A 23,588-nucleotide genomic window follows, 5' to 3' on the forward strand; every position below is an offset into this window, starting at 1 on the left:
ACTTTGTTAAATAGACATATCCACGTGGTTTTCGTGGTGCCAAAGTCAGGCTTTCTGCCATCTCTTCTTCACACCGCGCTGTCTCAGGAGTTTTAGGTGAGTTTAAACGATCCATGTTTCACACTTCTTTTCTGTGGAATACACAACGGGCTTTTTATATTATAGACTACGAGCTGGAATGCTGATGTCTGCTCAACACATGTGACCCTCAACCCCGGAAATCATCCCTAAGGATGTACAATTTGCACGGTCAAAGTTAAACAATTATCAATTTGTCCCACATCATTAATGACCTACAGGTCAACACCAGAGGTATTTCAAAATCCCCGGGGATCAATGGACACATTCACAACCCATGTCAAAGGTCAACCTTGGAGGGAGGGGTAATATCCCGAGGGCTAATATCATAATTCATAAGGTCATAAAGGTCAGGTCAAAGGTCATCAATCAAATAAAAGTGACAGGTCGTCCAGGGTAATCACTACTCACTCCAGCTGGTGATCGTAACAGGTAATGTGTATGTTATTGACCCAAATGTGGTTTAAATGTATTTTTTAAGAGACATTTTCCATACCTCCTTCTTCTTTTCTGGAGTGAGGTCTTGTTTTCCCAGCACATAGGAGAGTTTTGAAAGAGCGGCTTCTGTGGTCATATCAAACCCACCGACCAAACCGGCATCACTTAGAGCCTGAGAGGGAATATTAAATTACACAATGCTAGAATTCCCCTACATAAGGCCTTTAAAGGCACAATGTGCAATTTTCGCCACTAGAGATCACTTATTAAAAACAAAGGCATAGCTTGATGAGGCAGTGAAGGAACGTGGAATCATGGGATTTGTTGTCTTCACCTCCACAACCGATCTTTAACTTGGTCAAAACAATCATACTAAAATACATTAATTTTACAGTATATTATACAATGAAGAAAATGCTGTATCACTGTTACTGTGGCTATGTTAGCCACTTGACAAAACAGCATTGTTTCAGAGGCGTGGTACAAACATGTTATACTTGCGGTAAATCAAGAAAACAAGAGATTCAAACAATAAGACTAACTGTGTTGAGCTATATAACAATGAGTAGCTTTCTGTCGATTAAAAAGTCTCCAAACAGTTGCTCACCAGTCACAAGTGGATTTCTACGAAATTAAAACTGGAAATCGAGGGTAACGCGGATATGATGTCGTTGACAGCCGACTCAGTGACACAGACTGCTACACTGATTAAAACTGCTGATGTTCTTTGGATTTGAACATTGTTGGAAATATTTGGGATAATTCAAGTACACATGTATATAAAATATGTAACATTGTTCTAGTGTTTTTTGGATATTTTAATCCAAAAATCGTACATATTGTGCCTTTAATCAAACTCCCATACCTGGCCAGTGGCGTATGAGGTTGTGACCGTGCCCCGGAGGCACTGGGTGCAGTTGATCATGATGAGTCCTCTCTCCGTCGCGTTACGAATCTCATCCAGCAGCTCGGTGTCGTTGTCAGGGGCGTTACCGCTGCCGTAGGTCTCCAATACGATCCCATCCATAGACTGCAAGAAGGCCTTGACCTGATGAGAAAATGGATCTCATTTAAACATCTAAACATTTAAACATTCTAAAAGTTCAGCCAAAAATGAAACTTCTGGCATTATTTACTTTAAATTGCAAAAAATAATGAACATGTTTGCACTGAATGAAGAGGTTTGGCAAAAAATAAGTGTGCAAATAAAGACAGACATTACCACACAGCAGAGATGGAAACTCAAGTCTAAGTCGCAAAAAAAAAAAAAAAAAGAAAGACTTGCGACTTGACTTGGACTTGTGAACTGACCCCAGACTTGAGTTGGACTTGAAGACAAAGACGTAAAAAACATGTCATTTTGGTACAGCATTTCCGATTATGTTCTCTCTTTACTATCCCACATGACGACATGAAACACAACATTTTACTATTCATTCTTAATTCATTCATTCTCTGTCAATATGTGCCAGCATTATTATATTGTGCGTGACACATCTGAACGCACACATATTGTTCAGCCATTGGAAAGGTGCTTTTATATAAATGAACAACATACAGAAGCATTGGGAAAATTAGGAGAATTCCACTCATAAATGGGGCCAGTAGAACCTCATTGACATAAAGGCAGTAGTTTCACCCAGGACACGGAAAGCGCAAGTCATCATAATTCATTTTCAATGAGAGACACACAGTGTATGGCAAGCCGTTTTAGTTTAAATTGTTCCCAGCGTTACTCATCGTAATTGCATTTTACTAGTAAATATTCAATTAGAGAGCTCCATAATTCAATTAGAGAGATCTGCAATTGTATTAGAGAGCTCTATAAATCAGTTCTTACTAGTAACAATTCCTGTTACAGAGCACTACAATCAAATTCTTACTAATAAAAACTTATTTATTAGATGCAAAACAGATTTGTGAATAGATTTGGACTCTCAAGTCATGTTTTTGTTCATCTTTTGCAAAGTCAGTGACACTCAATAGCGAATGTCAGCTCGTATATCGTTAAAATGACAATTCGTAGAAGATAAATGCAAATAAAACTCTTGCAATGCTGAACAAACTAAGTATTTTACAATTTTAAAATAGCTGCATATAACTATAATACTTATCTTTTCTGAGCGAGTGTAAATTCACCTTGAAATACAACAGTATGTAGAGTACCTTCACAATGGGGCTAAATGCACACCTTAAGGTAAGGTAGATTATTGGAGTCCATATTTCCGCAAATCTGAGTCAGGATAGGTCAAACTAAAGGCTCAATAAAAGGAGCATGCTGCACATCATGTGAGACTGAGCAAGTTGCAGTATCGTGACTAAGAAAACTATGTTTTTGTATGAACAAGCATGTGGCGGTTCAACTCAAATGCATTAGTAAACTCTGCACCCTCTGACTAAGAATCAGAAACTGATGCATTTCTTATCGTAGAAGTACATACGGCCAATGTAACTTCCTGTGCAATATCGGATCTGTAATGAATGAATAATTAAAAGTACGGGATACCAAGAATTATCAAATAGCCTATCTAAATTAATACATAACCAATGATTAGTTCCTTAATTAGAAACACGATCTAAGAGTAATAATCATTTGAAATTGGAGTCAGATTAAACAAGCAGTTAAAGTACAATTGAAACTACATTCTAAAAATTGAGTGAACTTCACAGGGGCGTTGAAAAGACATACACCCATTACACCTTCGCCCAGGCCGCCGGATTCCACCATTGGGCTGACGGGTGGTCCTTATAACAGCAAACTATGGCAACTCAAATAGCTCAAAATACACAGCACTTTTTTCTCGTGGTGACTGTTGTCCCTGAATTCCAAATAGTATTTTGTGTTGAAAGTAATAGTTATTTTTTATTGTGAATAAAAATTTAATTCATGATGTAAGTAATTCTATGTGTGCTTTATTAGACATTAAAGTAGAAATCAGTTTTGATATTTCAAAACATTATTAATTACAATAACTAACTAAAATAGTCTGTTGCTAAAAATAGAGCTAAGACTTGAGACCTGACTTGGCCTTGGCATTTAGGGTTTTGTGAACATGTCTGCCACATGGCCTTACTTTCTCAGCAGTGATTCCTGGGAAGAGTCGCAGGAGACCCACTTTAGGGTTCAATTGTGTGTTGACACGGAATGTGGCAGTTGTATTGGCTCGCCACACAATATCCCAGTTAACTAAAGAGTAAGAAATAAAACATACTCAAAACAACACCTCTGAATAAAATAAATAACACTGCATCATCACTAAAAAGGGAGTTGCAATGTGACATAATATACTATCAAAAAAGTAACTTTTGTTAATAATTTGTGCATAGTTATTACATGTGCAGTTTTTATAAACTAATATTAATTTTGAATCTACACAAGACTAATATTTGTACTTTGTAATTCATTCTTCTCACCACAGGATTATTAAACAGCAAATGATTGAAAATTGAAATCAAATTTATTAAAAACTTAATCAATATTAAAAAAGGAAAAACCAATAAAAATGACAAAAACACAAAACAAAAGTACTAAAAAGTTAACTAAAATGTAAAATAAAGTAAACTAAATTATACATTCATAAAAATGTAATGAATAACTTGTCAACTACCAATGGTGACTTTGTGAAGTTGGTAATGGATATAGATTAGTATATGGATTACATCTACTCAACATTGCAATCAGGCTTTCACAAGATTCAGAAGCACCATAAACTATCATAAAGTAGCCTATATGACTTACAATATTTTCTAAATCTTCTGAAATCATAAAACAGTTATATGGAAGACACATTCATGTAAGCAACAAACAGAAATCACATGGACCACTTTTACAATACTTCGATAATGTTATTGCATCCTTTTTGAAGCTTAAAGGATTAGTTCACTTTAGAATTAAAATTAAATTTACTCACCCCCATGTCATCCAAAATGTTCATGTCTTTCTTCAGTCGAAAAGAAGGTAAACATTCCAGGATTTTTTCTCCATATAGTGGACTTCAACAGGGACCAACAGGTTGCCAGACGAGCATTTGCATTTATTTATATATATATATATATTTTTTTTTTTTTTTTTTTTTTTTAGAAAATGACAATGTTTTGCTAGATAAGACCCTTAGACCCGGGCAGATGGGGTGAACTAACCCTTTAAGAGCCTCAGTCCCAAATTATTGTAATTGCATTTTTTTTAAAGCAACCAATACATAATGAATTTCTATGGCAGAAAAAAAGTGAAAGATTAAAAAAATAAAATAAAACATGATTTTTTAAAATGAAAACCATTCTATAAATAGACCCACTTTTGATGTCAACATCGCATTGTGCTAATGGCGGCAGGTTTGGAGAGGTAAACGCGTTAAAGCTTCCAGGGTCCATTTTGGTGACACGATTGCCCCTGAACAGCTTATGATGAAAATACAGGCAAACCTGTGAAGAAAGACACAAAGGGCCTTTTTCTTGTTCATTACTCAATTTAAACTGTTTTATAACAATAATAATCATTATAAAATAATTACCAATACATTTATAATAAAAAATCTTTATTGTGCTGCAAAACAAAATAAACTGCAAAACATATAATCATCTCAAAAGGACACTTAAAACCACATATAATCATATATTATTTCCTGTACTTTATTAAAAACTATCTACCATATTTTAAAATTAAATTATTTAAATGCTAAATACAAGCCCAATTCTGGAAATGTTGGGACGTTTTTTAAATTCGAATAAAATGAAAATTAAAAGACTTTCAAATCACATGAACCAATATTTTATTCACAATAGAACATAGATAACATAACAAATGTTTAAACAGAGAAATTTTACAATTTTATGCACAAAATGAGCTCATTTCAAATTTGATGCCTGCTACAGGTCTCAAAATAGTTGGCACGGGGGCATGTTTACCATGGTGTAGCATCTCTTCTTCTTTTCAAAACAGTTTGAAGACGTCTGGGCATCAAGGTTATGAGTTTCTGGTGTTTTGGTGTTGGAATTTGGTCCCATTCTTGCCTGACATAGGTTTCCAGCTGCTGAAGAGTTCATGGTCATCTTTCCTTTAATGATGCATCAAATGTTCTCTATAGGTGAAAGATCTGGACTGCAGGCAGGTCAATTCAGCACCTGGACTCTTTTACGATGAAGCCATGCTGTTGTTATAGCTGCAGTATGTGGTTTTGCATTGTCCTGCTGAAATACACAAGGCCTTCCCTGAAACAGACGTGGTCTGGAGGGGAGCATATGTTGCTCTAAAACCTTTATATACCTTTCAGCAATCATAGTGCCTTCCAAAACATGCAAGCTGCCCATACTGTATGCACTTATGCTCCCCCATACCATCAGAGATGCTGGCTTTTGAACTGAATGCTGATAACACGCTGGAAGCCCGGAAGACACAGCGTCCGTGATTTCCAACAAGAATGTCAAATTTGGACTCGTCTGACCATATAATACTTTTCCACTTTGAAACAGTCCATTTTAAATGAGCCTTGGCCCACAGGACACAACGGCGCTTCTGGACCATGTTCACATATGGCTTCCTTTTTGCATGATAGAGCTTTAGTTGGCATCTGCAGATGGCACGGCGGATTGTGTTTACTGACAGTGGTTTCTGGAAATATTCCTGGGCCCATTTAGTAATGTCATTGACACAATCATGCCGATGGGTGATGCAGTCTGAGGGCCCGAAGACCAAAGGCATCCAATTAAGGTCTTCGGCCTTGTCCCTTACACACAGAGATTTCTTCAGTTTCTCTGAATCTTTTGATGATGTTATGCACTGTAGATAATGAGATTTGCAAAGCCTTTGCAATCTGACGTTGAGGAACATTGTTTTTAAAGTATTCCACAATCTTTTTACACACTCTTTCACAGATTGGAGAGCCTCTGCCCATCTTTACTTCTGAGAGACTCTGCCTCTCTAAGACATCCCTTTTATAGCTAATCATGTTACAGACCTGGGGCCGTATTCACAAAACATTTTATCTTACCACTAAGAGTTTTCCTAAATAGCAGTAAAAGTTCTTAGCTAAGAGTTTTCTCTTAAAACCTATTCACAAAGCTGCTGAGACAAACTTTTACTAAGGAATAGACTGAAGTCTTAAGCTAAGAGTAAGGGCTGGGTTGACCTCGTTGCTCTGGAGTAAACACACAGTGATTGGCTGATGGGGGAGGAGTCAGCGATTTAATCACAGAAATATTGTAGAATGAGGTGTCATGTTTCCATATTAAAATAAAGGTTTTAAAATACAAATGTTGCCCTATTTAAATAAATATTTGTAATAAAAATGTTGCCATATTCAAATAAAGGTTTTAAAATGTAGGCTAACTGTCACTAATTAAACTAGTATATACAGTGAATTGTGGACCGCCTCTTGGATGTCTGCATCTCGGAGCCCTCGATCCCCTTGGACAGCACACCAAATACACTTATTTTTTACTCTATTCAATCATTTGTAAATGTGAACTCATGAAAACCATTGCCACAGGTAATCGGACAATATTTATTTATTTGTTAAAGATTTATTTTTGGGCGTCTCATTGTAGATTTAAATCTATAAATCAAAATGTATTGCATTTATGAAGAAAAGGTTCAGCACCCAAGGCTCTATCTCTATTCCCTCAATGCTGTCAGTGTCTTTGGGTGGATTAGGACTGATTGTGATTTGGTCTTAGTGACTCAGGAGTCCTCTTGACTACTCCTAACATTTCACAGATTTAGGAGCTAGTTTTAGTGCTAAAATGCTTTGTGAAATACTCTTAGAGCAAAAATGTAGGACTCCTATAATTAGGACTGACACGCCCATTATTTTTAAGAGTTTCTCCTAAATCGGCAAGTTAGGAGCTACTTTTAGCCTTAAGATGTTTTGTGAATACGGCCCCTGATCTTACTAACTTAATTAGTTGCTAGATGTTCTACCAGCTAAATCTTTTCAAAATTTCTTGCTTTTTCAGCCATTTGTTATAGCCCCGTGCCAACTTTTTTGAGAGCTGTAGCGGGCATCAAATTTGAAATGAGCTCATTTAGTGGATAAAAGTGTAAAAATTTCTCAGTTTAAACATTTGTTGTGTTATCTATGTTCTATTGTGAATAAAATATTGGCTCATGTGATTTGAAAGTCTTTTAGATTTCATTTTATTCAAATAAAAAAAAAAAACGTCCCAACTTTTCCGGAATTGGGGTTGTAGTTTTAAATGCTTAAAGTAATTGATAATGAAATTCTGTCAACTATTTTATAACTGCAGTCCTCACATCCTCCAAAACACGAGTTTTAAAAACATCACAAATATTAGACGGTATCTTGTACATACTGTAAAGTAATGGCTACATTCATAGAGAATTAAAAAAAACCTCACCTCAGGGATGTCATACTGTCCTGCTATCAACAGCGCCCCCAAGAGGTTCTCCCTCCCATCATTCCTCATCTCACAGATGGGCACCTGCAACATACAAGATGGTTGTGAAGCTTATAGTTAAGTTAACTTGATTGATGCTTTTTTGATGACCACTAGTTAAATGTTAATATTGGAGGTTACTTTAAAAGGGGTCCTATTATGCTTTTTTTTACATTTTCAACTTTCTGTAGTGTGTAATGTTGCTGTTTGAGCATGAAAAAAGTTACAAAGCACAAAGTCCCTCTGGCTGGAGTTACTCTCTATATCAGTGCCACTGTTTCTGAACTCCCTGACACTGTAGCCTTGATTTTTCTTTCAAGAACAAACACGTCACAATATCCCTCATTTAATTAATTCCCAGACAAGACATGTTCAAAATAAAGGGGCGGGGCTTGGTTGAGTTAGGGGCCGCTTACACAACACCATTTTCAACTAAAAAAGTAAAAAAGTAAACAGCGTTTTGGCCATTCATTTACACAGCAACAGCGTAAATGAATGGCGATTGGCTGATGGGGGAGGAGTCTCTTTCAGTGATTTAATTATAGAAATATTGTAGAACAAGGTATCATGTAGCCATATTCAAATAAAGATCTTAAAATAAAAATGCTGTCATATTCAAATAAAGGTTTTAAAATGTAGGCTAAGTGTCACTAATTAAACTAGTATATGTTCAGCTAATTGTCAGCCTCTTAACATGTCTGCAGGTCGAGAGATTAAAGAAATCAAGTGACAAATGATGTTTTACAAACAAAGTTCGGGAGGAGCATGTTCAAATGGTCTATTTAATCAGCTGGAGAGGAGGCATAAATATACACAGCCGACTCACCTAGTTACCTCATCAATTTTCTGCATCCCTCCTCCACCCTGATTCCTCAATCTCAGCTGGTTCCTATTCCCAGGATACAGGGGAGTATTCTGGGTTTTGGCTGAATTCCGAGCTCGGAGCCCTTAATACCCTTGTATAGCACCAAACATGCTTATTTTACTCTATTCGATCAGTTGTAAGTGTGAACTCGTGAAAACACCTGCCACATGTAACAGGACATTATTTTCTTTTTTATTTATATATTTAGCCTACTTATTTTCAAATGTTTATTTTTGGCATTTTGCCTTTTTATTATGATAGGACAGGGGGTAGACAGGAAGCAAATTGGTAGAGAGAAAGGGGGGACGGGTTCGGGAAAGGTCCACGAGCCGGAACTGAACTTTCTGCCCACAAGGCTATCGGAGCTGACGATTGGACATTATTTTCAACTTGACTGCAATGTTTTATTCTTCATCGTTCAGTACATTTTGCCTGTACATAATGAAACTTTATGTTATGTCATCGCAGATTAAAATCTATAAGTAAACCAGAAACCCCATAACTTGCTTCAGCAATCCACTCAAAATAAATCACATTTATTTTATGTTAGCCTAAAGCTGCAGTTTCACAATACACAATTTACACTTACAAAAAATATTTTTTTCTTACAGTTGAAAGACAATTTACACTTCCACAAATCTTACCCTGTGCATGCAAAACATTTTATCTTCATAAAGAGGCTCTCTTTGGCTTTCAAATATGATAACTAGTGTACTCACAGAATCTGACACTGCTGCTTTATAACACATTTCCTGTTATGAATTAATGAAATTGCACTGTCAAAGCATGGATTAATGAAAGTATATGTTACTGCTTCTTAAATAAAGCAACATGCAGCATAACACCAATGTTTACTGGCCCATCCTGGCCTGGTATAATGGTGACCCAGAAAACAGATGATACTGAAACCCTGTAAATCCCAATAGAACATTAAACACTAACAGATCTCTTAAGATCTCAGCATCTTCACTTAATACAATCCAGACTTTATTTATTTCATACTAAAGTTCCTATTGAAAATTATCAGAGGTTTTGATGTGGATGTTTTATTGAAAATAATAAAGTTCTCAGAAATTAATCAATTTAATATTTTAAAATGTAGTATTCTTTAAAATTAATCTTTGAAAAGAGTCATAACAGATGAAATGTTATCATTTCAAATGAGATAAATTGTAAATCAGTCAACTGCATTAAAGTGCACTTAATTGGCCTAAGGTCACAATCCTGATTTGGACCAGATGATCTCTGAATTGATCTGGGCTACACTCCTCCCTACAATCGGCCCTCATGTTGTTTGCCTTGATTCATGCTGTGCCATCACTGCCACACATGACCCAGCTCTGGCTGACAGGATACATGCCATTGCCAACAGGAGGCTAGCAGTGCCAGCTTAAGGACACATTCAGGCAAAGATCGGTTGATATGTGTATGCGTCGGATTGGTTCTCACCTCAACTAAACCGCCCCAGAGTTTGATTTTACTTAGACAGAGGCCTCTCAGAGCAATTGTTTTGGTGTGGATCCAAGTGTTCATATGCCTAAATGACAAAACTAAGGGAGAAAATACACCAGGTTCCGAAACAAACATTACAAACGAGCCAGGTGTTCATTAAAATGCTCAATTTGTGCAACACAAATGTGAGTAAATTGTCCATTTAAAATGTGTTACCTGTGAGCCAGTGAAGATGACAGGCTTTCCCAGATTCTCACACATGAAGGATAAGGCAGAAGCGGTGTAAGCCATGGTGTCTGTGCCGTGCAGAACGACAAAACCATCATATTGCTCGTAGTATGTCTGTGGACATGAGGGAAAAATCTTTGAAAATCTCAGTACTGATTTTGACATACCAAATAAAAAAAAATGTTGACCTGTTCACTGATCTACCTTCAAGAAATTTAAAGATTACCTACAATTACAAATTTACAAAAATATCCTTTTTTGTAAAACAAAAAACAGAAACATTTCAGTTCTGTTCACAAATCAGTGTTTTCAGTCATGTCTAACTTTGTATTTGACAGCGCGACCATTTCAGTCGCATTCACAGCCCAGCAAAATAATAATACTAAAGTAAGTATAAAGCCCTGCAACTCAAAGCCAAACATAAAGATGTTAAAAAGGAAGCACCTCAATGTCTGTTCCAATCCTGGCCCAGTCATCTGTCTTCATATTACAGGAGTCGAGAAGGGGAGAGTACTCTAAAACTGTATATACTATCCTCTTATTCTGTTTGGACAGTCTGGGGGTTGAAGGAGACAGAACATGTTAAAAAAAAAACAGCACAATTTTAAAATTTATTCTATAAACAAACAAACAAACAAACAAAAAGTGCCCAAACATTGACAAAAAGCTCTAAAATTAAAATAAAAAATTATTATTTAACAGCAAAGACCATTAGCTAAACATGGGTTAGTTTAGCTAGAATCTATGGTCATCAAATGGTCATTTTCTCCTTACAGTCTTGGAAGTTAACAATAATGCCTGATTAGTAAATTACTTGGTGAATAAAGAAAACATTTTTGCATCAGGCATTGGCGTTAGTTAATGCATAAAAGTGTAAAAGTTTTACTTTTAATTTAATTAATTTTAAAATTTGTCACCGGAGTGAATGGAAACATTCCTCCGCTGCATAATTCTAGTCAGCACTGGATTCTAGTCACCACGTGATTGTCAGCGCTTGAACGCTGGTCTATGACTGGAAAAATAATTGAATAATTGTAAAATAAACTATACTTTACATGTTGCATTAAACTGGCAAATTTTAGAATGTTGTAGGCAATTTTTTTGCAAGTAATTACAAGTTTAATCTTGTCTTGCTTGGATCTTTGGTGTAAACTCGTGAACGCCCAACTTTCAAAAATCTTGCTTCCAACACCCCCTGTTGTTCTCTGAATGCCCGAGAAACACTAAGCTAGATCAACTAAAACAAACAAAAAAAAAGATTATCCATTGACAGTGAGAGCCTGACTGATTTCAGGGGCATCTCTTGTAGTTAAATCAAAAACCATTTTTGCATCAATGGAAGAGTAAATGTTGTGAAGTAGCAGACTTCAGACTTTGCTCATAGCTCTGTGTCATTGTAAGGAAGAGGGCAGTGCTGGGGGATTTTCCATCATTTAAGAACAGAGAGTGACCAGATTAGTATTACCGTCTTAAATAAAAATGGATGGCATATCCTCAAACCACATACATATTCATGCTGCTGTTACATTGGGCCGCCCATGTTAGTAGCACATATGAGCTAATAGAGCAATAGATCTAAATGATTTACCAAAAAAAAAAAAAACAACCCACATGACATCTACTAAAGACATGAAGAAGGGTGCAGCCCAGGCCTTGTTTAGCAGTGTATGAGCTATAAAGACCCTTAAAGTGCCCCTATTGTGTTATTTTAAAGGTTCTACTTTTTAAAGGTCTCCTACAAAATCTTTACATGTTTCCAATGTCAAAAAACACTTTCATTTTCTCACAGTATACATTGACATGTTGGGTTCGTCGTTCGTTGGGTCTGATTGCTTCTCACTTCAACCGAACCACCCCAGAGTTTGATTTCAGTCACTCAGAGGCCTCATTCAGGCAATCTCAGAGCAATTGCTTTGACGTGGATCCGAACACGAGTGCCATGTTCACATATGCCTAAACGAACCAGGTTCTGAAATAAATGTTCCAAACAAGCCTGGTGTGAAAACGCTATTCTTTAAAATGTTCAACTGGTGCAACGTTGTGTCAGTTTGAGCCTACTCTGGCCCAGTCTGTTGTGGATGGACTTCAGCACTTGATACACAGTGATACAAACAGTAACGATGGTGTTGGTTTTACTAAATCAATTAAATCTGAAGTCCTCATCCTTTGGAAGTTCATGCAAAGTGGATTAGCTTTTGAAGTGCAGAACAGCAACAATATGAAACAAACTCTTAGTTTGTTGTTAGTGGGCAGCCAGTGAAGATCATAGGCTGGAATTATGCACATTTGTTACAAACCTATGTAGGTATGTAACAGGAAGTGAAACTGCAATTACTGATGATTCATTTTGGCAGTTCAGAATCAATTCTTTCTTTTAGGAGACAGTAACTTTATTTTTCATGCACTTTGATCTTCAACTTTGTAGACCTTTTACATTCACAAACAGTTATTTTTCACGCTGCATGAAAGGTAATATTTGAAAAAGCATAGGGGCACTTTAAAAATTTATATATAAAATTATTAGTTAAATTTTTTTTCAATGCTAAAAGTTTTGCATTGGTACATTTCTAGCATGCTTCACACAACCATGACCTATAGTCCATGTAACACATATTATATTTAAAAACATACTATATTGTATATAAATTATATACAATATACAATTCAATATACAATATTCGCTTGCTCAGAATTCAGTATCCAACTGTGAAAGTAGAAACCAACAATTCAAATTCTGTATTTTGTATACGAATAGATGGATGAAGCTAGTGTCTGGATCTATAAATAGGACAGCACCTCCAAACTTGTAACTTGATCGCATATTTGTGTGCATCTGCATGGGAACTTACGGCAGCACCAGCGTGTTCTCCTGAGGTGGACCGTACTCCTCATCATGCAGAATAGAGAGTTTACGTAGAGTTTCAACAAAAGCATTAGGTTCTGGAGCCAGAACTGCAAATATAGAAGAAAAGTCTGTAAAAAGTTATGAACAAATGCACCAAATTCATACACACACCATACAAACATATGGATTTTCATGTTTGCTTGCCTCAAGTTTCTTTGACCAGAATTCAGCATCTGCTATGAAGCCAAAAAGACCATCTTGAATATTTTATACTGCGTATACTATTCTAATATTGTATCATTTTGATTTTTGAACCACATTCATTTTTTACAGGGTTGAATAAAAAAAATATTGTATCTAGTGTAATTTTATATCATTTATGCTGGAAGTTCAATGAAAAAAATGGCTTACATATAAAATAACTATGTGTAGACCTGTCACGATTGTGCAGTTTAAATTTCAATCACATTTTGCAAAAGATTATAAAAAACTATACACAAAGTACAAAGATAGTCAAAGCTCTTCCTTCAGACAAAATGAAGGCTTTTTTGTGGGGTAATGCATTACAAGTAACTCAAGTTACGTCAGATGACTTTTTCAAACTATCTAATAAAGTAACACACTTCTTTTACATTTACGACAAAATATGTTATGACAAAATACTTTTTTCAAATAAGTTACTTTGTTTTCCATTTATTGACTGACTGTTACGTGTACTGGTAGAGAGATGAGGCAGATGCGGATTTCCACAATTATATAATGCTTTTAATGTAACAAAGGTAAGGAACGCCAACATACACATCAAACAACATTCAGAACGGACAAGGAGTGAAGGGAGTGAGTGTCATATAAAGGGAGTGCTAGCAATAGAGTCCAGGTGCAGGTGATCCGTGATGATAGGGAGATGACGAGGGAAGTGAGTGCAGGTGTGGAGAACAGGAGGATCTTGGGAAATGGAGTCTAGGAGAACAAGGGATCTGTAACAGTACCTCCCCCTCCCGGTAGGCGCGTCCTCGCGCCGTAGATGTAACAACCGGGAGGGGGGTGGGCGCCCTGGAGACCTCAAGCCGGAGCAGGGGGAAGAGCAGACTGGAGTGGAGGTCTCCAGGGCGGGCTCAAACGCCATGGCGGGTCAGGGGCCGAAGGCAGCCATGGAGGGTCAGGGGCCGAAGGCAGCCATGGAGGGTCAGGGGCCGAAGGCAGCCATGGAGGGTCAGGGGCCGAAGGCAGCCATGGAGGGTCAGGGGCCGAAGGCAGCCATGGAGGGTCAGGGGCCGAAGGCAGCCATGGAGGGTCAGGGGCCGAAGGCAGCCATGGAGGGTCAGGGGCCGAAGCCTTGAAGCCGTCGAGCCCAGGCGGCGCTGAAGGACCGGCGGGAGATGGCGGAATCCACGGCTCCGCCGACCGAAGCGCAGCCGGGGCTCCAGAAGGCCGCAGTAGAAGACAGACGACATACAACAAAGTGAACACCGGGGGGAGTGAGGAGGCCAACTGGAACTGAGGGACGGAGGGACGGAGCAGAGACGGAGGAGTGCAGTCCAGAAGTGAGGGCAGGCCGACGAAGGAACAAGGTGTGAACGGGGGCAGGATGGAGACTGGTGAGACTAGTGAACTGATGGGCCATGGTGGAGACGAGGGAGGTTGGAGCCAGGGTGTAGGTAATCGCCCAGAGGTCCGAGGTGGAGATCTGGGCGAAGGGGCTTGAGGTGGAGGTACAGTGCTGAGACATATGGACGGAGGCGGGAGAGGGAGGCAGGGAGGGGAAACAGTCTTTGGGCTGGAGGGTTCAAAAACACAGTTCATAGGAGCAGTTGGTTCGGCGGCGGCGGCTGGAGCTGAGGGCTCGTAGGCGGCGGCTGGAGCTGAGGGCTCGTAGGCGGCGGCGGCTGGAGCGGCTGGCTCGGCGGCGGCGGCTGGAGCGGCTGGCTCGGCGGCGGCGGCTGGAGCGGCTGGCTCGGCGGCGGCGGCTGGAGCGGCTGGCTCGGCGGCGGCGGCTGGAGCGGCTGGCTCGGCGGCGGCGGCTGGAGAACTTTGCTCGGCGGCGGCGGCTGGAGAACTTTGCTCGGCGGCGGAGACTGGAGAACTTTGCTCGGCGGCGGAGACTGGAGAACTTTGCTCGGCGGCGGAGACTGGAGAACTTTGCTCGGCGGCGGAGACTGGAGAACTTTGCTCGGCGGCGGAGACTGGAGAACTTTGCTCGGCGGCGGAGACTGGAGAACTTTGCTCGGCGGCGGAGACTGGAGAACTTTGCTCGGCGGCGGAGACTGGAGAACTTTGCTCGGCGGCGGAGACTGGAGAAGAGGGCCAATTCATCCCCTCAAATACAATTAAAATCCCCACAGGCACTGGAGCTGGCTCTGTGGGGACTGGAGCTGGCTCTGGAGATACTGGAGCTGGCTCTGGAGATACTGGAGCGGGCTCTGGAGATACTGGAGCGGGCTCTGGAGATACTGGAGCGGGCTCTGGAGATACTGGAGCGGGCTCTGGAGATACTGGAGCGGGCTCTGGAGATACTGGAGCGGGCTCTGGAGACACTGGAGCGGGCTCTGGAGACACTGGAGCGGCTTGCTTCCTCCTCCGCTTACGGGACCCATTTGAGGATTGTAGGTTCCGTGTGGGGCAGGCAGGGAGTTCGCTGGAAAGGTATGCAGAGGAAGCCGGAGGTTGACTGACTGGCCCGGCCAACCGTGTCTCTGGATGGACTAGAGACAGACACCCATCCTGAACCCAGTCCACGATAAATTTGGAATCATTTAGCCATAAAATGGAATTTATGGTTTCGCTTAAGGAGAAACGATAATCGGGTTCACTAAAACGGATGGTGTCATCATCTAGTCCATCCAGAAACAGGGAGATCAAAACTGCTTCAGGCCAGTCAGACAAATAAGCGAGCTCAACGAACTCCTCCACATACCTCTCCAGCGAACGACCAACCTGCAGGAGCCCGATAAGGCGATCGCTGGCTGTCAGGGTGAGAGGCGTTGGAGGAGCTGGATCCAGGGAGCCGGTGAAAGTCTCCATTATTTTTTTTTATTTTTTTTTTCCTGTGGAAAATCCGGTCGTTTTTGGTCCGTTCTTCTGTTACGTGTACTGGTAGAGAGATGAGGCAGATGCGGATTTCCACAATTATATAATGCTTTTAATGTAACAAAGGTAAGGAACGCCAACATACACATCAAACAACATTCAGAACGGACAAGGAGTGAAGGGAGTGAGTGTCATATAAAGGGAGTGCTAGCAATAGAGTCCAGGTGCAGGTGATCCGTGATGATAGGGAGATGACGAGGGAAGTGAGTGCAGGTGTGGAGAACAGGAGGATCTTGGGAAATGGAGTCTAGGAGAACAAGGGATCTGTAACACTGACGGCTCTCGTGTTGAGGTGTTGTGTGCATTATATAAACATGATGTTACTGTAGTTACAGATTAAATGTGAGCATGCATTTAGTCGTCTGACTTGCTCATATAAATGAATAAAAATAGTGAAATGCCAGCCTGAAATGATTAAATGTTTAATAACAGAAATATGTGTATCTAATCTCACTTTATTAGTCAATGTCTTTAATGCGACCTTTGATGATCCAATTCCACCATACAAATACGGAAACATTACTTTAAACTTCACATTTGTTGGGTTTTTTTATTGCCAAAGTGTTATTTTTTTATTTTTATTTATTTTATTTTTTGTTAGCAAGCCCAGCCCAGGTGAGAAAAAGTAATGTAACACATTAGTTTTCAATTAAAAGTAACTAAGTAATGCAATTAGTTACTTTTTTAAGAAATAACACAATATTGCAATGCATTACTCTGTCCACATTCACAGACCCTGTGTTTGTGGCAGAATGAAAGATAAAATCAAGTTTTGGGGTGGAAAAAAGTCAGTGTTTGTTTTATTTCTGCTGTGTAGTTCTGTCCTTGAACTCAGATAAACTACATTTTTATTAAAGCTGGAAGTTTTTGTGTTTTGATCATGCAAGTTCTTTTTTTATAAGTGTTTGTTTTAGAGAAGATACTTTTTAAAGATCAATATTAGTTTTTGTAAGTCAGTTCAAGTAATATTGTGCTGGAAGTGACACTAAAGTCCAGTGTCGGATTTCTCGCAAAACACAAACAACTGTTTACAGAAGGCAAATATTTATCTATTCGTATAATTTGCTAATTAAGTCATAAAACAAGATCAGCATCCTAAATGTTACATCATGTTACATCATGGCATACATGCACAGATAAATTGGAAATAGGTGAAATCTAGAAAGGAGCACCATTAATATACAGATGCCACTTGGTTTGATATTTATCACATTAATAGATTCTAGGTTTGTCCGAAAGATAATAATTAGACTACTTTCCAAAGACCCATGCATAAATATTTACACTGACCATTTAAACTGCCCCCCCCCCCTTATTGTTTTTAGATCAGCAAATAAATAATCCTACAGTATAAATATATAATAACATATTTGTGTCATAATCCATAAATCATATGTATATATGTGCCTCATGTAGGCAGGTGTGTGAGCACTGCTGATAGTGTTTACCGTCTTTATGATACGTCATTCCAATGGTTCCACCAGTGTTTATGACCAGGACCCTCGCCTCACTCTGATCTGCGCCATTCTGTCCAGATTTCTACAACCGAAACACATGAAAAACACAGTCTGACTTAACCTGCTATAAGAAAGAGCTTGACCCACTCAGACGGAGCCAAGTAACTTCCATTCCGCCATATCAGACTCACTTGTGACTACCCAAAAACCAAACCATGTGATAACGTGATAATATGTCATGGGCACAAGATAAATATTTATAGGATCATCATATTAACTTGTGGCCACAATATAATTTTTTCGAGGTAACAACATTCTTATGTCATGGCCACGCGATGTAAAGTCATGGCCCTGATTTGACACACTGATTCATCTGTGCTCCGATGCTTCCTGAAGCAGTGTTTTGAAATTGTCCATCACTAAATAAGTCATTGTTTAGTTTTTTTTGGCACTCCAAAAATATTCTTGTCGCTTTATAATATTAATACTGAACCACTGTACTCACATGAACCGATTTAAATATGTTTTTAGTACTTTAATGGATCTTGAGAGAGGAAGTGTCCATTGCTCCCTATGGAGGCCTCACGGATTTCAACTAAAATATCTTAATTTGTGTTCCGAATATTAACTAAGGTCTTACGGGTGTGGAACGGTATGAGAGTAAGTAATAAATGACAGAATTTTCATTTTTGGGTGAACTAACCCTTTAAGCTTTACAAATACTTTGTTTCGAATCAGTGGTTTGGAGCATGTATCAAACGGCCAAAGTCACACCCTCCAACAGTGAACCATTGAAATTTCTAACGCTTATGACGTTTGGGAGATTGATACGCACTCCGAACCACCGAAACAAAAGATTTGTAAAGCTTTGAAGCTTCATGAAGCAGTGTTTTGAAATCGCCATCACTAAATATTGTTGAATAAAGTCATTATTTTGTTTTTTGGCACACAAAAAGTATTCTTATTGCTTTATAACATTATGGTTGAACCACTGTAGTCACATGAACTGTTTTAACTGTCTTTAGTAGGTTTCTGGACATGTGAAAGTGTTAATGATCTTGCTCTCAATGAGTTGAGTTGCTGCCATGAGCTGATGATATACTTATATTAATGAACAGGTCACCTAATGAAATGGCTATTGAGTGTATATGGAACATTTTATTTATTTTTAGTGTGATGTAAAACATCCCTGCTGTAGACAATCCATATGTACCATTTACCTTGTGTTCATCATCCGCCTGATTTTCTCTTCCTGAGATATTTGTTTTAGGACTGTGGTCTGTGCTGTCCTTGTCTTTAGTGGTTTGAACTTGTGATGTGACAGGAACTGAAGTTTGCTCCATATTAAATCTTTCTTCATTATCTTCACTATCACATGCTCTTTCTTTCTCCTTCTTCTTCTTCTTCTTCTTCTTCTTGTTCTGCCAGAAGCAAAGCCTGGACATCATGTTGATTTGGATCTGCTGTTATTTCACTGGAGAGAAAAGTAAATTTGTTAACTTTTCTAAGCCTTTATTTATAATGCAACATAAGAGGCCGTTCACATATCGTATCTAAAAAAACGACCGCTCCGCTTTTCCTCCTTTTCCACAAGCGCTTGCGCTCCCGTGGCATCTGTAGTTGCTAAGCAACCATGAACTGCATTCTCCACAATGACAGAAGTATCACAAAAAGATTAATTGATTTCTTTCCCTTGCATTAGCTTTACTACTAAATATATATTTTTTTTGGAGATGAGATATAAAAACCACAATGTACAGCTATGATCGGCTGAGCTTTCGATGTTTTGTTTTGAAAGGCCGAAGCTGATCGGTTGGTTCTTGTCACATGACCTGCAGTGCGCTTGCGGCATTCTGAAAAGTTGAGATGTTTTCATCTCGATGCACCTGGAAAATGCACCGCATGCGCGTCGCAACCCCGTCGCTTCCATTATAAGCACCTGCTGCAGGGCTACATTTGAAATAACTGACTTGCGCGTGGAAAAGACGCAATATGTAAACGACCCCTAAGGGAATTATAATTCATAATACATTAAGAGCTGCACAGTATCATAGTACATCTTATGTTTGGTCTTTTACTACTTAAAATAAAGTGACAAATACAAAATGTCTTCTAAATGACAATGACATCTAAAAAGCTTTATAATGTGGTCATAATATTTATAAGTGGTCTTTGTCAGCTTTCAGTAAAGTAACAAAAGATAAGACTTCTTTTAGATAAGATATCAAGTGTTTATAAGACATTTCCTCTAAGGTTAAATCAAAGTTGTGTGGAAAAGAACAAAGAAACAAAACATTCACAATGCAAATCATGTTTATTCGATAAACATATGTATATAATACATATGTAATAGTAATATTGAAAAAAGTATATTTAATATATAGCTTAATATTTATATATATATATATATATACAAAAAAAAAAAAAAAAAAAACTAGAAATCAGAATCTCATTTTAACAAACCTTTTCAATTGATATTTAGAAGTGTTATAACACAAGTGTGTGTGCAGCTGTTATTTTTTATTTATGTCAAGCTTATTGGTTATTTTTGTTCTTGTCCTGAAAATGATAAGAAAAGACACATTTAAATATACAATATAAACATTTATATACAATTTAAGGTGCACAAAAAATGTGTTATTTAACAGTCTAAGCACAATCATGAAAGTTGTATTTTCTAATGTCATGTCAGGTGGCCAAGAATGCGTGAGGGTGGTTCCTGACAAGCCAGTATTCCCATTCAATGACACTGAGGTGCTCTTTCAAAAGTTTAGTTGTCCTGTTGCCACGGTGGCGCCATATATCCTTTTTTTGTGTCTTCCTTGTGCATTCTAAATGTTGCGTTGTATACATTGTATATAAGTTTGTTTTTAAGGCATTATGTGTGTACTATATTGCATTAAGAATAGTCTTAGTATGCATTATAAATTCACTCAAAAAAACATGTAGGCCTCTATGTCTTAAAGGTGCCCAAGAAGATTTTTTTTTCACAAAATGTAATATAAGTCTAAGGTGTCTCCTGAATGTGTCTGTGAAGTTTCAGTTCAAAATACCCCATATATTTTTTTTTAATTAATTTTTTTAACTGCCTATTTTGGGGCATCATTAACAATGCACTGATTTACACTCGGCGCCGCCCCCTTAAATCGCGTGCTCCCTGCCACACGAGCTCTCGACTATATTACAGCGCATTTACAAAGTTCACACAGCTAATATAACCCTCAAATGGATCTTTACAAGATGTTCGTCATGCATGCTTCGAATTATGTGAGTAAAGTATTTATTTGGATGTTAAAGTTTTATTCTGAGTGAATTTGAGGCTGTCCTCCGTGGCTAATGGCTAATGCTACACTGTTGGAGAGATTTATAAAGAATGAAGTTGTGTTTATGCATTATACAGACTGCAAGTGTTTAAAAATGAAAATAGCGACGGCTCTTGTCTCCGTGAATACAGTAAGAAACGATGGTAACTTTAACCACATTTAACAGTACATTAGCAACATGCTAACAAAACATTTAGAAAGACAATTTACAAATATCACTAAAAATATCATGTTATCATGAATCATGTCAGTTATTATTGCTCCATCTGCCATTTTTCGCTGTTGTTTTTGCTTACCTAGTCTGATGATTCAGCTGTGTGCAGCTCCAGACGTTAACTGGCTGCCCTTGTGTAATCCCTTTCATAATGTTGGGAACGTGGGCTGGCATATGCAAATATTGTGGGCGTACACCCCGACTGTTACGTAACAGTCGGTGTTATGTTGAGATTCGCCTGTTCTTCTGAGGTCTTTTAAACAAATGAGATTTATATAATAAGGAGGAAACAATAGGGTTTGAGACTCACTGTATGTCTTTTCCATGTACTGAACTCTTGTTATTTAACTATGCCGAGGTAAATTCAATTTTTGAATCTAGGGCACCTTTAATTTAATATTTATGTATTTGGATTTGCATAGATACATTTTCATCAATTTGGATAAATTAATAACTGGATGTGATTCATATTTTTGTCATACATTATTGAAACAGGTCAGATTTATGTAATTGTATAAATAAACTGAATGTGATTCATGTTTGTCAGTCATACATACATGAAACCGATAAGATTTATGTAATAGTACACAGCAAAATATCTATGTAAAATTGGTGAGCCAGCCAGGAGAGACTGACACACAACTCACCAACTTTTAAGATGTGATTAAGTGCTCCCAAAAGAGATGAGTTTTCAGCTGTCTTTTCAATATTGGCAGGGATTCTGCATTCCGGATGGAGGCAGGAAGATCGTTCCACCAGCAAGGAACAGTGAACGAGAATGTCCTGGAGAGTGATTTTGTGCCTCTTTGTGATGGTACCACAAGCCTTTGCGCATTTAGCAATCGCAGGCTTCTGGTAGGGATGTAGACTTGTAAGAGTGAGTGGAAGTAGGAGGGTGCTGAGCCTGTGGTAGATCTGTAAGCAAGTGTCAATGCCTCGAATTTGATGCAAGCAGCAAGCGGTTGAGAGTGCAGAGAGATGAAGAGTGATGTGACGTGGGCTCTTTTGGGCTCATTAAAGACAAGATGTGCTGCAGCATTCTGAATCATTTGTAGAGGCTTGATTGTGCATGATGGCAGTCCAGCCAGAAGAGCACTGCAGTAATCAAGCCTAGAAATAACCAGGGCCTGGACCAGAAGTTGTGTTGCATGTTCTGTTTGAAAAGGCCTGATATTCCTAATGTTGTGTAGTGCAAATCCTTGATCGTGCTGTAGAGTTGGATTGGCAGAGAAAAAAAAAAGAAGCTCAGTCTTTTTCTGGTTGAGCTGCAGGTGATGTTCCTTCATCCATGCCAAGTTGTCCACCAGAAAGCTTGAGATTCGTGCAGCTACTGTGGAATCATCTGGATGAAATGAAAGGAAGAGCTGTGTGTCATCAGCATAGCAATGGTAGGAGAAACCATGTGCCTGAATGATGGGGCCCAGGGATGTAGTATATATGGAGAAGAGGAGGGGTCCAAAAATTGAACCCTGAGAAACCCCTGTGGTCAGTTGATGAGCTTTGGATACCTCCCCTCTCCAGGCAACCCTTAAAGACCTTCCTGTGAGATAGGATTCAAACCAGTGAAGTGGAGTACCTATGATGCCCAGTGATGAGAGGGTGGACAGAAGGATCTGATGATTCACAGTATCAAAGACAGCAGACAGATCTAACAGGATGAGAGCTGATGATTTGGAATCAGCCTTCACAATCCGCAGGGATTCAGTCATCGATAGTAATGCAGTCTCAATTGAATGACCGCTCTTGAAGCCTGATTGTTTGGCATCCAGTTGGTTATTCTGTGACAGGAAAGATGACACCTGGTTGATGATGACGCCTGGTTGAACACAACCCATTCAAGTGTCTTTGCTATGAATGGTAGGAGAGAGACAGGTCCTAAGGAATCTCCTAAGGAATTACTAATTATTTGGATCAGTATTCTAAAGTGAAAAACATGACAACTCTCTAGTAACTACTGAAGTCTTTGTAAACCATGTTTTTGTATGTTTTTGTACAGTAATTCCTTCTGATATATTTGGTAACACTTGATTAATTACTAGTGGGTTACTATGATCTTCACTTTAGAATACTGATCCAAATAATAAGTAGTTACTTTGGAGTTTTATAGTAACTCTTGAGTTATTACTATCCAATACTTTACAAAAACCTTTTTTTTTTTTTTGTTTACAAAGACTTCAGTAGTTACTAGAGAGTTAACATGTTTTTCACT

The 23,588-nt window shown here is 38.6% G+C and overlaps 1 protein-coding gene across 1 annotated transcript in view; it reads right to left on the minus strand.

Annotated features, from left to right (window-relative positions):
- The window catches only part of LOC137003062 (60 kDa lysophospholipase-like), a 40,398-nt gene extending 21,108 nt beyond the window's left edge, over positions 1-19,290 (minus strand). Inside the window, exons 1-10 of the mRNA XM_067363085.1 lie at positions 19,063-19,290; positions 17,834-17,924; positions 13,303-13,405; positions 10,898-11,009; positions 10,442-10,567; positions 7,870-7,953; positions 4,812-4,938; positions 3,591-3,703; positions 1,382-1,564; positions 575-688 (exon numbers count right to left, since the gene is read on the minus strand). Of these exons, the coding sequence (XP_067219186.1) occupies positions 575-688; positions 1,382-1,564; positions 3,591-3,703; positions 4,812-4,938; positions 7,870-7,953; positions 10,442-10,567; positions 10,898-11,009; positions 13,303-13,405; positions 17,834-17,924; positions 19,063-19,290 (1,281 nt within the window). The remainder of the gene's footprint in view (positions 1-574; positions 689-1,381; positions 1,565-3,590; positions 3,704-4,811; positions 4,939-7,869; positions 7,954-10,441; positions 10,568-10,897; positions 11,010-13,302; positions 13,406-17,833; positions 17,925-19,062) is intronic.
- Between the last annotated feature and the right edge of the window lie 4,298 nt (positions 19,291-23,588).

This window comes from Chanodichthys erythropterus, chromosome 3 (genome assembly GCF_024489055.1).
Source record: "Chanodichthys erythropterus isolate Z2021 chromosome 3, ASM2448905v1, whole genome shotgun sequence".
NCBI lineage: Eukaryota > Metazoa > Chordata > Actinopteri > Cypriniformes > Xenocyprididae > Chanodichthys > Chanodichthys erythropterus.